At 70.0% G+C, this 13,234-nt stretch overlaps 1 protein-coding gene and 1 long non-coding RNA gene across 3 annotated transcripts in view; both read left to right on the plus strand.

Annotated features, from left to right (window-relative positions):
- The first annotated feature begins 4,288 nt into the window (after positions 1–4,288).
- Positions 4,289–7,804, plus strand: ZBTB42 (zinc finger and BTB domain containing 42). The gene is made up of 2 exons (XM_070412127.1): positions 4,289–4,333; positions 4,791–7,804. Exon 2 carries the CDS (start codon positions 4,808–4,810, stop codon positions 6,056–6,058), a length of 1,251 nt encoding a protein of 416 aa, XP_070268228.1. The 5' UTR covers positions 4,289–4,333; positions 4,791–4,807; the 3' UTR covers positions 6,059–7,804.
- Positions 7,805–13,055: 5,251 nt separating this feature from the next.
- Positions 13,056–13,234, plus strand: part of LOC139008745 (uncharacterized) — an 8,863-nt gene continuing 8,684 nt past the window's right edge. For both annotated transcript variants that reach the window (XR_011471202.1, XR_011471204.1), the window contains exon 1: positions 13,056–13,234. This exon is cut by the window's right edge and continues 361 nt beyond it. This is a non-coding gene — a long non-coding RNA (uncharacterized lncRNA).

Consider the following 13,234-nt stretch of genomic DNA (forward strand, 5'->3'; position numbering starts at 1 on the left):
GCCGGGCCCGGGATCGTGCGCGGCCGCGGCTCGCGTCCCCGGTGCCTGCTGCGCGCGCGCTGGGCCGGCCGCCGCCGCTCCGTCCCGCCGCCGGCCCGCCCCGTCCCCGCCCCGCGCACCCCGCCCGGCCGCCCGCCCACATCCGCCTCCGCCGCCTGCGCCCCCACCCGGGCCGGGAGGGAGGGCGGGGGCCGGGGCCGGGGCCGGGGTGGGCCCACGACCCCGCGCGCGCCGCCGGCCAGCCCCGGCCACGCCCTCCCGGCCTCAGTTTCCCGGTTTGTTCCGTGAGCCGCGCTCCACGGCTCCGCGCCGCCGCAGCCGGGACGCATCCAGCTGCTGCCTCCCCGGGGGTGGGGGTGGGGTGCGGGTTAGTGTGACACCAGAACGCGCCCCCAGTGGGCAGCCCCCCGCGGGGGCAGGAGGGGCGCAGCCGCGATGGCCCGGGAGGACCAGCCGGGACCCTGCCGGGCGCCGAGGCGGGGCGGGCGGCGGGGGGCCCGGAGGCCGGGGCGGCGGGGAGGCTGCCGCACTGCGGACCTGGAAGGGACGGTCCGTGGGTGCAGGCCCGGCTGCGGGACGGCCCGGCCCCCGGGGGGGCTTCCAGGAACTCCCCGCCCCCAGGAAGACGCGGACACGTGGCGGCTCGGAAAGGGACGGAGAGGGCACCGGGCTGCGCCAGGGCACGCGCTCGGCCGGGTGCCCCCTGGGTCGGGGCTGTGGCCGCGGAGGCCGCCAGGACCCTCCCCGCGGTCCCCATGGGCCCTGGGCCCCCACAGTCCGCCGGGGGCAGCCGAGGGCCCGGAGGCAGAGGGGCCCTAACCCCGCAGACACGCCCTCTCTGACCCCCCCCTGGCCGCCCCGGGCTGATGGCAGCCCCTGCCGAGAAGGAAGACCGGTTCTCTTGCCGGAGGGGGTGTATGGGGGGAGGGGGCATTTTTGTTCTTCAAGGGTCAGAGTTCAGCGGGGGGTATAGACAGCCATCAGGGGCAGGGGCAGCCCCCCCACCCCCTCCCACAGAGGAAACAGGCTCAGTCCCAGCCTCTGGGCTGACAGGACAGCAGGTTGCTCCCCAGGGAAGGACTGTCTCCCGCTGGGGGACGTGCACTCCCGGGCAAGGGGGCTCCCAGGTCCCTCCCGGCCTCTCCCCGCGGACCCTCTGGCTGCACCCCCCCCCCAGTGCGGCTGTCCCAGGGTGGCCGGGTACCCCCAGGCAGCGCCCTGCCTCCAGGGCCCAGCGAGAGGCCTGGCAGACGCCTGACCTGAGGGTCACCCCACAACCGTCCGACTGTCCATCACTCACCCACAGACCTTCCTGGGGACCCTCTGCGACTGTCCCACCCACCGCTCTCCATGGAGGGGTTCATCCCGCTCCCCATCCTGGACCCACGACGCTGTGGAGAGGGTAGGGGTAGGCAGAGGGCGAGAGATGGCTGGGGTGGCAGCCCGGGCCGCAGGGGCCCCGAGGCGCCCTCTCGTGGAAGACGGGGGGACTCTGGGCTGCTCCTGGGCCTGCGGCCCTTTTGAGGAGGAGCATCTGGGAGGCTGCACCGAGGCGCCCCGGTCCCCTGGCTCGCTCACCGGGACCCACTGGGAGCCCCACACCCCACTCGGGCCACGCCCAGTCCTGTCCGCGCCCCTGTGAGCCGGTCCTGTGACGGGGCACCCTGCGGGCAGGGCCAGCCCCTCCCCAAGGACCCCCTTCGGGCCCCCAGACAGAATGGTGGGGGAGGGCCCAGCCTGTCGCCGCCCAGTCACTGCTGCAGCCGCTTCGGGGTCCCTTGGCCAGATGTTTCCAACAAAAAGTGCTGCCTGCTCGCTCGGGGAGCGCGGGCGACGCCAGCCCTGTCACCCCGCAGCTGCCGCCGTAGCATCGGCGGGGCTCCTCGCCGGGCACCCGGGCCGCCTGGTCTCTGCAGCAGCTGCGGGGCGGGGCCCCAGGGCCGCTCCTGGCCAGATGGCCGCCTGGCCCGCGGCACCGGGGAGGCACTGCCCACACCACTGTGATGCCTCCTGTCATCCCAGTGCCCGAGACCTTGCTAGGCAGGCAGGGCACCGAAGGCTGTGGGACTGGCAGTCGGGGTGCCATCTGGGGGCCGCCTGGGACAGCGCCTCCTGGAGACCAGAGGGCTTCGCTCAGACCTGGTGACTGCAGGGCCCCAGGCCCCTCTCAGGGCCCGCCCTCCCCTAGCCCATGCCCCCTGGGCTGGCCTCCAGCCCCACCCGCCCTCCCACCCGCTCCTGCTGGCAGTGTCCTGGCCTGCACAGCCCCTCCGCGCCCCACGGCCTCTGGGGGGTGCCCCAGGAGCTCCCTGTCCCACCAGCCAGGCAAGGCACTCTGCCCGCCCTGGGCCTCGCCCCACCCAGTGCCCCCAGGGGCTGGCCTCCCCTCCCTGCCTCCAAGGGCTCAGGCCCAAGCCAGGGGAGGCCGGGTGGGCAGGTGGGCAGCGCAGAGCATGGGAGATGAGGATGAGGCGCCAGTATGCACTCATTCTCGAGGCGTTACTGCGGCCCCACTTGGTGCCAGGAGCCCTGTCCCCGCATGGTCACCCCGCACGCCGGGCTCTGGAGGGCGGGAACCTGGGCAGGGGCAGGGGCTGAGCTCGGGTGCCCACTGCTACAGACAGGATTGGGGGCCCCAGGGGAGGGCTGTGGGGAGGAGCCCGAGGGGCCAGGGAGAGGCCCGGGGTCCTGCGGCTTGGCGGGGGGGCGGGGTGGGGGGACATCAGGGTTCAGGGAGATTAAAGGTCACGCACGTGGAGGTTGGGAGGCCAGACCCGGGGGCGGCCCATCTGGGTCACTCGGACCAGACTTGAAACCCGCTGCCCGGCCGGGCGCTGGGGCCAGGGTGGCAGCGGGGTTGGCCCTCTTCGGGGAGGGTCCCCCCGCCCCGTGGATGGGGCCAGGGAGCCGGGAGGTCTCCGAGGCCGAGCCGTAGTGGCCGGGTTTAGGGAAAGAGAATGAAGGATGGCCAGGCAAGGGCTCGTGTTTTTAGTGTAAGAAGTGCTTTTCCTCCCCACGGGCGGTGATCCTATGCGGTGGTCCCGGGGCCTCTGACCGGGGCTCCCCGGCCCCTGCCCCGCCTCAAGGTGGCTCCGGCCGGCGGAGGGCTGCAGGGCTCCCACTGCTCGGCCCAGGACACCTGGCCGCGGGCCCCATCCTCCCCCAGCACCACCCTGCCCTAGTCAAGGCCCCTTTCCTACCCCACTCTGGGCCGGGGCTCCACCCCCTGCCCACCCTGTATCTGGGAGGTGGTGGTGGGGCGAATCCTGGTGCAGCCACTCGCTGTGGCCGTGGGCTCCCTGCCTAACGTCCCCCGAGGGGTGGGACCCTCTGCTGTGAAGCTGAGCTGGGCTGTGGGCAGCCCTTAGGTCAGCCCTGGGGGAACCCTCCACAGCAGGGTGAGGCACCCCACACCATGTCTGTTTCTCTGGGGGGGGGGCAGGGGGTCCTTCTGGCAGCAGGACTAGGTGTCCTCTCAGCTGAAACACGGGGTCCTCAGGACCCCAGCCAGGCGCCTCCTCGCCTCTCCCTCCCTGAACACTCCCCACCTGCACTGGGCTCCACGGCCACCCCACCCACCACCACCACCACGTCTGCCGGGACGTGCCCTGTCCCCGGCCTCAGACACACAGCTCCCCCGGCCAGCGCTGAGCTGGGTCCCTGAGAGAGAGGGAGGCCCCGCTCTGGACTCCAAGGTCCAATCCCATTGGGTTTTGCAAGAGGGTCCCAGCTACATGAATTCAAACAGCGGCTTCCAACAACAGGGGTGTCATCTTTTCCAAATGCACGACCCCCTCCGCGCCCGTCCTCCATCCCACAGCAGGAGGCCAGGGTCCCACGGCGCCCTCGCCCTCGGGCACCTGCCCCAGCGCGGACCGGGAGCGGCGCTGATCCTCCGAAGGGGTCTCTTAGCAGACGGGCGCAGCGGGGACCCCATCGGGCGGGAGGGGGGACACCGAGAGGGAGCCGGCAAGTATCGCGAGAGACCCCCTCCCCCGCCGCACCCCGCATCGCCTCCCACCCAGCGCCCCAGCTGGCGGCACGCGGGGCCCAGTCGGGTGGGGCGGACAGGGAAGGGGCGGCGAGGGTGACCTCAGCGGTTCCGCGCTCCGGGAAGTCGCCGCGGCCCGCCCCCTCCAGCCCCCGCCCGAGTTTCGCTCTCTCCGGGGCGGGGCGAGCGGCAGGCGGTGCCGGGCCGGCCAAGTTGGAGGGCGCCCCGCCCGCCCGCCCGGCGCCCTCCCCGCCGGGGCGCGCTGCCCCAGCTCCGCGCTCCGGGCCACACCGGGGAGGGCGCGCGGCGCGGCGAAGCCGGAGGGGAGCTCCGGACGGCGAGGTGAGCGCGGGGGGCGGGGGCGGGCGCCGGCTCTGCCCGCCCCGCCCGCCGGCCCGCTCCCCGGGCCGCGCTGCCATAAATGGGGCCCGCGGCGGCGGCGGCGGCGGCATCTGGCGGCAGCTGGAGGCGCGGACCGGGGCGGCGACGGCGCGCAGACTCGGCGTCGGGGGAGCGGCGGGCGGCCGCCCCGGAGTGAAGTTCAGGGGCGCCCGGGGCGGGGACGCGTGCGGTCCGCGCGGCTGTGCCCCCTCCGCCCGCGCCCGGACCCGCCCCCGCGGCGGAGCGGCTTCTGTTGACTTTCGGTCGAGTTTTTCCTGCCGGGCGCGGGGCAGGTGCCAGGGCGGCTGCGGAGGGAGGGTGCGCGCCCCTCTGCCCGCGGCCGCCCGGGGAGGGAGGGAGGACGCGTCGGGGCCGGGGCGGCGGCGGCCCGGCGCGCTCACGGCGTCCGTTTGTCCAGGTGATGCGGGCGGCGGCATGGAGTTCCCCGGCCACGGCGGGCGGCTGCTGGGCCGCCTGAGGCAGCAGCGCGAGCTCGGCTTCCTGTGCGACTGCACCGTCCTGGTGGGCGCCGCGCGCTTCCCCGCGCACCGCGCCGTGCTGGCCGCGTGCAGCGTCTACTTCCATCTCTTCTACCGGGAGCGGCCGGCGGGCGGGCGCCACACGGTGCGGCTCAGCGGCGGCGTGGTCACGGCGCCCGCCTTCGCCCGGCTGCTGGACTTCATGTACGAGGGCCGCCTGGACCTGCGGGGCCTCCCCGTCGAGGACGTGCTGGCCGCCGCCAGCTACCTGCACATGGACGACGTCGTCAGCGTCTGCAAGGGCCGCCTCCGGGCGCAGGGCCGCGCGCCGCCGGTGACCCCGGCCCCCGGCGCCGAGCCCGCGCGCCCGCCGCCCCGCCCCCTGCCCGCCGGGTCCCCCGAGCTCCGCGCAGCGGCCCAGAAGACCAGGCTGCCCGGGACCGGGCTCAAGGCCGCCATCCCTCCAGGGGCGCGGGGGCCCCCTCCCTGGCAGGCCCCGGTGGAGTCGGACCGGGCTCTGGACCTGTCGCTGAAGCCCGGCCGGAGGCGGGAGCCAGGCCGCCCGCCCGCGGTCCTGCAGACCCCGCCCTGCGGTCAGCGGCCGCGAGGGGCCGGGCCACCGGTGAGGGACCAGCTGGACTCGCCGTCGGGGCCGGACCGCGTGGGCCCCCTGAGCCCCCCCAGCCCCCTGCAGCCTCCCCGCGTTCCTGCCGCCCGACGCCTGGCGGGGGGCCTGGAGCTGCTGCCCGGGGGGCTGGGCGGCCGGGAGCCGGAGCTGGACGCCGAGCGGGAGGCCGCGGAGGAGGACCCGCTGGCGCCCGGCGGCCGCCTCTGCACGTGTCCGCTGTGCGGCCAGCCCTTCCCCGGCGCCCACGCGCTGCAGCGGCACCTCAGCGCCCACTTCCGCGAGCGCGACGGTGCCCGCGCCCGGCTCTCGCCCGACGGCGCCGTGCCCACCTGCCCGCTGTGCGGGAAGACCTTCTCCTGCGCCTACACGCTCAAGCGCCACGAGCGCACCCACTCGGGCGAGAAGCCCTACGCGTGCGGGCAGTGCGGCAAGAGCTTCCAGTACTCGCACAACCTGAGCCGCCACGCCGTGGTGCACACGCGCGAGAAGCCGCACGCCTGCCGCTGGTGCGCGCGCCGCTTCACGCAGTCCGGGGACCTCTACCGCCATGTCCGCAAGTTCCACTGCGGCCTGGTGTGACCCTCCGCCGCTGGGGGCGCTGGGGCGGCGCTGGGGTGCTGTGCGAGGGGCCCAGAGCTGGTCGGTGGGAGCCCCGAGGCTGCCCCCTGCTCCCACCTTGTGCCCTGTCTGTGACACTGTCTTTCTCTCCTCCCAGTTCTGGGGGTGTCGCAAGGGCCCCCGAACTTGGCCCAGGCACCTCGCGTGGGGCAGCCCGCGTGTCCTGCCTTGGGGACTCCCCTGTCCCCCTTAGGGGACCCTTGTGCTTCTGGCCCCACTTGGCGAAGGATGCATATCCAGAAGTTGTCAGTGAGGCCCTTGCCCGGGAGGCCCGCACACAGCGGCTTTTGGGGCGCAGCTGGTGTCGCAGGAGCGGAAGCTTCGGGATGCTGAGCGGCTGTGGGGTGCCAGGCAGGGGTGGTGGGAGGCGGCCATGGCCCCCGCCTGTAGCGCAGACGGAGAAGTTGGAATTTGGAAAGTGTTCTCTTTAGACGCAGGGCCTCCGAGCTTGCCAGCTGCCCGCCCTGGCCTGGGCCGTGCCCCTTCCGGCCTGAGCAGAGGGTCCAGGGCCTCAGCCTGGGAGGGGGCCGCTGCTGGGCCATCTGCTCATCCCTCAGCGGCTGGTCACTTCCAGAGCAGAGAGGGGGCGAGGCTGCTCCCACCAGGGGCCGTGCCTGGAGGGGTTCCCGTCCCCGCAGGCGGCCATTGCAGGGGCAGGGTGGGCAGGCTGCTGGCTTAGGGCAGGGCCCCAGCCCCCACCGCATGCACAGCCCTGCGCCTGTGGATGTTGCTGTGTCCGTGGCAGCTGAGGCCACCCTCCCTGCCCGCCTGCCCGCTGAGCAAATCCTGCTGCTGGAACCCCTGGCTGTGGCCGGCGGCAGCCCCGGGCTGGGGGGTTCTGCAGGCGGTGGAGCCGCCTGGACTCCTGGTTCCTGGGCCGCGGGGGCTGTCCTGCTGTGACTGGACGCAGCGCGAGCCGTCCCCAGCTTTAAGTTATTTTCCCTCCTCCTGGCAACACTTGATGTCCTATTTATTCGTCTTCCTGGTCTCGAGTGGAAGGCCCTTCCCAGCAGGTGGACAGAGCCCGGCCCCCTGCCGGCCCTCGGCTCCCGTGTGGCTCCCCCTGTGGCTGCCTCTGCTGAGCCGAGCGCTGGAGGCCCCGGACCCGGTGGGGACCAGGGGGCTGGGTGAGGGGGTCCCTGCTTCTGACTGCCCTGCCCCAGCCCCTCGCCTGCGGAGCGCCAGTGTGACTGCGCCGGGCGTGAAGCGCTCCGTGACCCGGTTCCCCTGTGTGTGGGGGAGGTGCGCACATGTGGGGGTGTGTGTGTACATGTGTGTGTACGTGTGTGTGGTCATGCGAACCCTGCCAGCAGCGAGGAGCCCGGGGAAATGTGCTCTCTGGGCGGGACGTGGCCCCGAGCGCTCAGCACTGGCTCCCGGGTCCTCTGCAGCCGTCACTGTGAAGTCACTGCGGAGAGAAGTGGCCGGTCTATCGAGAAGGCCGACAGTTCATATGAAACGTATTTATATTTCTATTTAAGATGCTTGCCGTGTGGGGGCAAGCGGCAGAGGCGTGTGCAGGTGCGTTTGGGGTGGAACCTGCTGTGGGGTCACCCCCCGGCCGGCCTCCTGCCTCGCTGCTGTGCTGCCCCTGGGGGGGCCGGGCGCCCGCTGGCGGGAGGTTTGTTGGGTGCACACGCCTGTCTCCGTGCCCGTCCTCGTCTGTGTGGTGACCGTGTTAATAAAGCCCGCCCCGTGGAGACCTTCCATGACGCCTGGGAAGGGGGTGTGTGCGTCTCCAAGTGTGTGGGGAGCGTGGGCACGCTGGGCTGGGCTGGGGGGAGGGGGGTGTACCCCGTGGGGGCGTGGGCTCGGGCAGGGCTGCAGACTGCTGGCCCCTCACCCAGGCTGCCCCACCCGCCCTGAGCTTGGGGGAGGGGTGCCCAGGGAGGCAGGCTGTGTTGGGGGCAGGAGGCCGCTGAGGCCGGCTGGAGGCCTGGCTGGTGGCTTCTTGCCCTGGGGGAGGGGGCCTTGCTGAGGGGCCACAGGCCCCGGGACCTGGACCTGAACTGGGGTCCTGGGTTCTGTGCTTCCCTTCCAGAAGCACCACACTCCTGCCCTCTGCCCCCCCCACTTCTACCTCCCCCCCCACACACACACACCTCATTTGTCCCCTGGCTCCCTCGGTGGGATGGGCCCTCCGCCCTCAGAGGCCTGGGTCTGGGCCAGAGGTGGCCACGGATGGGAAGGGGGTGCCTCCTGCCCCTACCCTCGTCCCGTGGGCCAGACGGACCTGCTGGGGCCCCGAGAGGGGCAGGGGGGCAGACCCCCTCATGTCTGTCCCGAGCCCAGGCCTGGACCCAAGGGCAGGGGTCCTCAGAGTTCGCCAGGCTGGGCTGCGTGGGCGCTGGAGGGCCCCTGATTCTTGGACCTGATTCAAGGCCTCTCCCTGTCCTGACCCCAAAGGGGTCCTTCCTCTGGGGGTGGTGCCGGCCCCTCCTCCCCTCCCTCCCGCGCCCGCCTCCCTCGGAGCCACTGTCCTGCAGGACGGCCAGCAAGTTCCCAGTTGGTCCCATGGCTCAGCCCGGCCTTCTCCCAACTTGGCAGGGAAGGAGGCTGTCTTCATGCCAACCTGGCAGGAGAGGAGGGCAGGGAAGAGGCCCCTTGAGGGGAGGGGCTGACCCGGAGAGGGGCTTCCGGGGCCCCGTCCCACCTGCCCAGCTCTGCCAAGCTGTGCTCACCCAGCTCAGGGCTGGAGCCCCGCTCCTGGGCAGGTCACCCTCTGAGTGCCCTCCCTGGATGACCCCTTGGTTGCCCGGTAAACTGAGGCAGGAAGGGGCTGCTGCCTGGCTGAGCGGCACGGGCGCTGGCCCTCACACTTGGCCTCCCGGGCCGGGGCCCTGCAGGGCAGCCAGAAAGAGCCCACAGGGAGTGCTGGGTCGGGCAGGAGGGTCCCAAAGCCGCCCCACCCGGCGTGGGCTGGGAGCGTCCAGGTGGGCACAGAGGTGGCAGCCACTGCAGAGGGGACAGACCGGGCAGAGTGAGCAGTGGCTGCAGGAGCCGGGCAGCTGGCTGGAGGGCAGGGCAGCTGGGAGTCAGCGGGGGTGGGGGGGGGGGGCAGAGAGGCAGACACGCTGCCCCAGCTGCTGGGCCGGGCCGGGCTGGGCCGGGCTGGCTGCAGACAGAAGGCAGCGCAGAGGCCAGTCGGGCTGAGCGTGGGAACCGCCCCCCCCCCATGGTCCCGCAGAGGGGGCAGGGGTGGGCGGGGCGAGGACAGGGCTGGGAGGGAGCCGAGACACCTCCCGGGTTGGACCCACAGGATTTTCTTTTCTCCAACATGAACAGAAGTTGGGTGAGGAGAACCCGCTCCCAGGCCTCCGGCAGGCACCCGGCTTGTGATCAGGCTCTGGGCCCAGCTCCACCGTGTGCACGTGTGTTTGTGTGTGTACCTGCACCCATGTATGTGTGTGTGTGTGTGTGCGTGCACCCGTGTGTGTGTGCACGTGTGTGTGCGCCCGTGTGCGTGTGTGTGTGTGTGTGTGTGCACGCGTGTGCGGAGGGGCGTCCACACACCCAACAAGCAATTCTGCACCGGCCCGGTGGCCTCCAGCTCAGCTCCACTCTGACACTCGCCCAGGGACGGCACCCCATCCCACAGGCCAGGGCTCTGCCCAACGGGACCGCCCACCCCCGACCCCCAGCCAGCCGCCCAGCCAGGCTGTCACCCGCCTTCTGACCTCTGACCAGGTGCCCGGCTGCAGGTGGAGGTTCTGTGACGCCTCCTTGGTTTGACGGATTTCCCGGAGCAGCTCAGAGGATGCGGGAACCGTTACCTGCCAGACCACAGGTTCCGTATGAAAGGATGTGGCCTCGCCGGTTCGCTCAGTGGATAGAGCGTCGGCCTGCGGACCGAAGGGGCCCGGGCCCTGGTCGGGGTGCGTGCAGGAGGCAACCAGTCGATGTGTTTCTCGCACATCGATGTCTCTCTCTCTGTCTTTCCCTCTCTCTCCCACTCTCTCTAAAATCAAGGGGGAAATATCCTCAGGTGAGGATTAACAGTAAGAAATAGTAGAGAACTGGGAAACGGTGCCTTCGGGGAGGGGGGAGACCTGTTTTATTCGGAGTCCCGTCACCAATGGTTGACCATCCGAACGAGTTAGAGTAAATGGGACCCTTCCTTTGCCTCCTTCCACTCTCCTGCCTTCCCGGCACTGCTGCTCGGGGCCGGCTGATCTGTGCGTCTCCCTGTCCCTCGCCGAGCGCTGCTTTCCTCCTCGTTCTTTGCCGGGAAGAGATGCACGTCGAACCCGCTCCCTGCCTTCGGGTCACCCCGCTGTTCCTTGTGTGGGCATTTCCCATGTTTCCTGTTGTAAATGCAAGCAAATGCCTCCCCCCACCCGTCACCGCCCTGAAAGGTGCCAGACCGCCTGGCCGGTGTGGCTCAGTGGATGGAGCGTCGCCTGTGGACTGAAGGGTCCCGGTTGATTCCGGTCAAGGGCATGTACCTTGGCTGTAAGCTGGACCCCCTGCCCTGGTCGCAGGGCGGGGGGCGGGGGCGGGGGCATGTGCAGGAAGCAACTAATCAATGTGTCTCTCTCACATTGATGTTTCTCTCTCTCTCACTCCACCCCTCCCTTCTATTCTCTCTAAAAAAAAAAATCACTGGAAAAAGGTGCTCGGGTGGATTAACAAGAAGAGGTGGCGTCCATGTTGCTGTTCGCTCGCTTTCTTTCACGTGAAAGGAGGTTACAGGGACCATCCCCACCAGCCCCAAACACCCCTTCCCTTGTCCCGAGGCAGCTGCGGCATCTCGGCGGCCGAGCGTCGCCTGTCTCCACGGGATGGACGCCTGCGTGGTTTCCAGCTCCTGCTGCTGTAAGCAACATGGCAGCAAATGACCTTGATCCTGCGCCCTTTGGCACAGGGAGGGACGAGACAGACTCCCGGGGGGGCTGTGTACGGCGTCCCGGTGCCAAGTGCCAAGCTGTCCCGCCACCACCCCCCGCCGCCCCCCCCCCGCACACCCGCCCCCCGCACATTCCCTACAACCATGCCCGCTGCAGTGTGGCCGCAAACAGTGGGAGGAACAGAAACACGACAGGTACAAGCACGGCCAATGTCATTTTTGTTTTAAGCCGTTTATTGTCGCTCCCAAGTACACGGACTTGCAAGAATTCTTTAGGGAAAAATACTTCTCAAGTATCTTTTTCTTTTTTTAAATATATTTTATTGATTTTTTTACAGAGAGGAAGGGAGAGGGATAGAGAGTCAGAAACATCGATGAGAGAGAAACATCGACCAGCTGCCTCCTGCACACCCCCTACTGGGGATGTGCCCGCAACCAAGGTACATGCCCTTGACCGGAATCAAACCTGGGACCCTTGAGTTCACAGGCCAACGCTCTATCTACTGAGCCAAACTGGTTAGGGCTCAAGTATCTTTTTAAAAAATATATATTTCTATTGATTTCAGAGAGGAAGGGAGAGATGGAAACATCAATGATGAGAGAATCATGGATCGGCTGCCTCCTGCACGCACCCCTACTGGGGATGGAGCCCACAGCCCAGGCATGTGCCCTTAACCAGAATCGAACATGGGACCCTCCAGTCCACAGACCGGTGCTCTATCCACTGAGCCACACCAGCCAGGGCTCCAGGATAATTTTAACGTGCATTTCTCTCCCTAGAGGGAAGGCGAGTCGCTCCCTGTGCCCAGGTCCCCGGGGCTCTGTCTGGGCTGACTCTTGCTCCGTCTTTGCCAGCATTGGCCTCCTAGGCGCTTCCGCCCCGTGTTAAAGGTCGCCCTTCTTTCTAGCATTTTCAGTGGCTTTGCTTCCTTCAGTTCCATCTTTGACCCATTGGCTTTAACCCGCGGGTGGTCCCGCGGAGGGTCTGCCCTTCCGTCATCCAGATGAGCAGCCAGCGGCCCCTCGCTGGGGAGCAGCCCTCACTCACTCCCGGGTGTGGCGGTGCCTTCTCCTCCGGGGCCAGGGCGCCACCCCCGCCCCCCTGCACCGGCTGGGCCTCGGGCACTCTGATCCCCGCGGGCCTCGCCTCGCACCCTCCTCTTCCTCCGTTCCCTGGGCTGCTTTTGCTACTCTGTCTCCATGTGAACAGGAGTCGGCTCCTCTGGCTCCGGGGAGCTGCCCCAGGCCGGCCGTGGCTGAGCGTCCACCTATGAACCAGGAGGTCACGGGGTGGGGGGGACTCAGGTCCGGGCACATGCCCGGTTCCGGCTGGACCCGCACGTGGGCGCCGGAGGCAGCCGGTCCTGATCCTCCGGCCTCACTGAGGTCTCTGTGTCCCGCTTCCTTCCCCATCCATCTCCGCCCCAGCGCCCCCCCCCCGCCCCCCAGGCTGCCCGACCCAAGGGCTCTCCCGCCATCACCCCGCCCCCCATTTCTCAGCAGCGCTTTGCTGGGGAGACCCCTGCTTCCAGCCCGGCTCCCTCTGGCTTCTCTCCACCTGCACCCCATGGGCAGGCGCTGCCCTCGGCCGCGGGCTCCCCGTTCATGCCCCCCCCCCCCCTCCCGACCCTGGGGCTCTGGAGGGGCGCCGGTCCGCCCCGCCCTCCCCGAGTTGGCACTGCAGCCCCCGGGGGGCGGCTGCTGCGGAAACTGCCCGCAGGCCCAGGCAGGTGCAGGTGAGGCTCAGCGCGCAGGTGAGCCTCAACCTATGAACCCGGGGGTCACAGTTCAATGGGGTGCGGGCTCGATCGCCAGTGGGGCGGTCGCCAGTGGGGCAGGAGGCAGCCGATCAATGATCCTCTCTCATCATTGATCTTTCTCTCTCTCTCTCTCTCTCTCTCTCTCTCTCTCTCCCTCTCCCTTCCTCTCAAATCAATAAAAACATTTTATTATTTTATTTTATTTCTTTAAGTAAGGAGGAAAAGAAAAAAGGAAGGTGCCGCAGGTCCGGCTGTGGACAGAGGGCGCCCTCTAGCGGCGGGGAGGCCCGACCGGCTCAGCCCGCAGCTCGCCCGGAAGTCGCCTGCCAGCGGCGCATGCTCACCGCCCCTCCGGCGTGCTCCCGGGTCACGTGGGCGGAGGCGCGCGGGCCGCCTGGGAAGTGCCCCTCGGGGAACGCGAGCCGGAGCCTGGGGTTCCGCCCGGGTGCGGGGCGGGCTGTCCCCTGCGGAGCCCCCGCGGCGCTGCTGTGCGCGGACTGTGGGGCCGCTGTCCGGTCCGGGGCTCCCGCC

Source organism: Myotis yumanensis, unplaced genomic scaffold (genome assembly GCF_028538775.1).
Source record: "Myotis yumanensis isolate MYYU_CA2020_CCGP unplaced genomic scaffold, mMyoYum1.0.hap1 SCAF_1, whole genome shotgun sequence".
Classification (NCBI taxonomy): domain Eukaryota; kingdom Metazoa; phylum Chordata; class Mammalia; order Chiroptera; family Vespertilionidae; genus Myotis; species Myotis yumanensis.

Coding starts and splice junctions, on each gene's coding strand:
- ZBTB42 (XM_070412127.1), top strand. CDS start 4,808: ATGGAGTTCCCCGGCCACGGCGGGCGGCTGCTGGGCCGCCTGAGGCAG.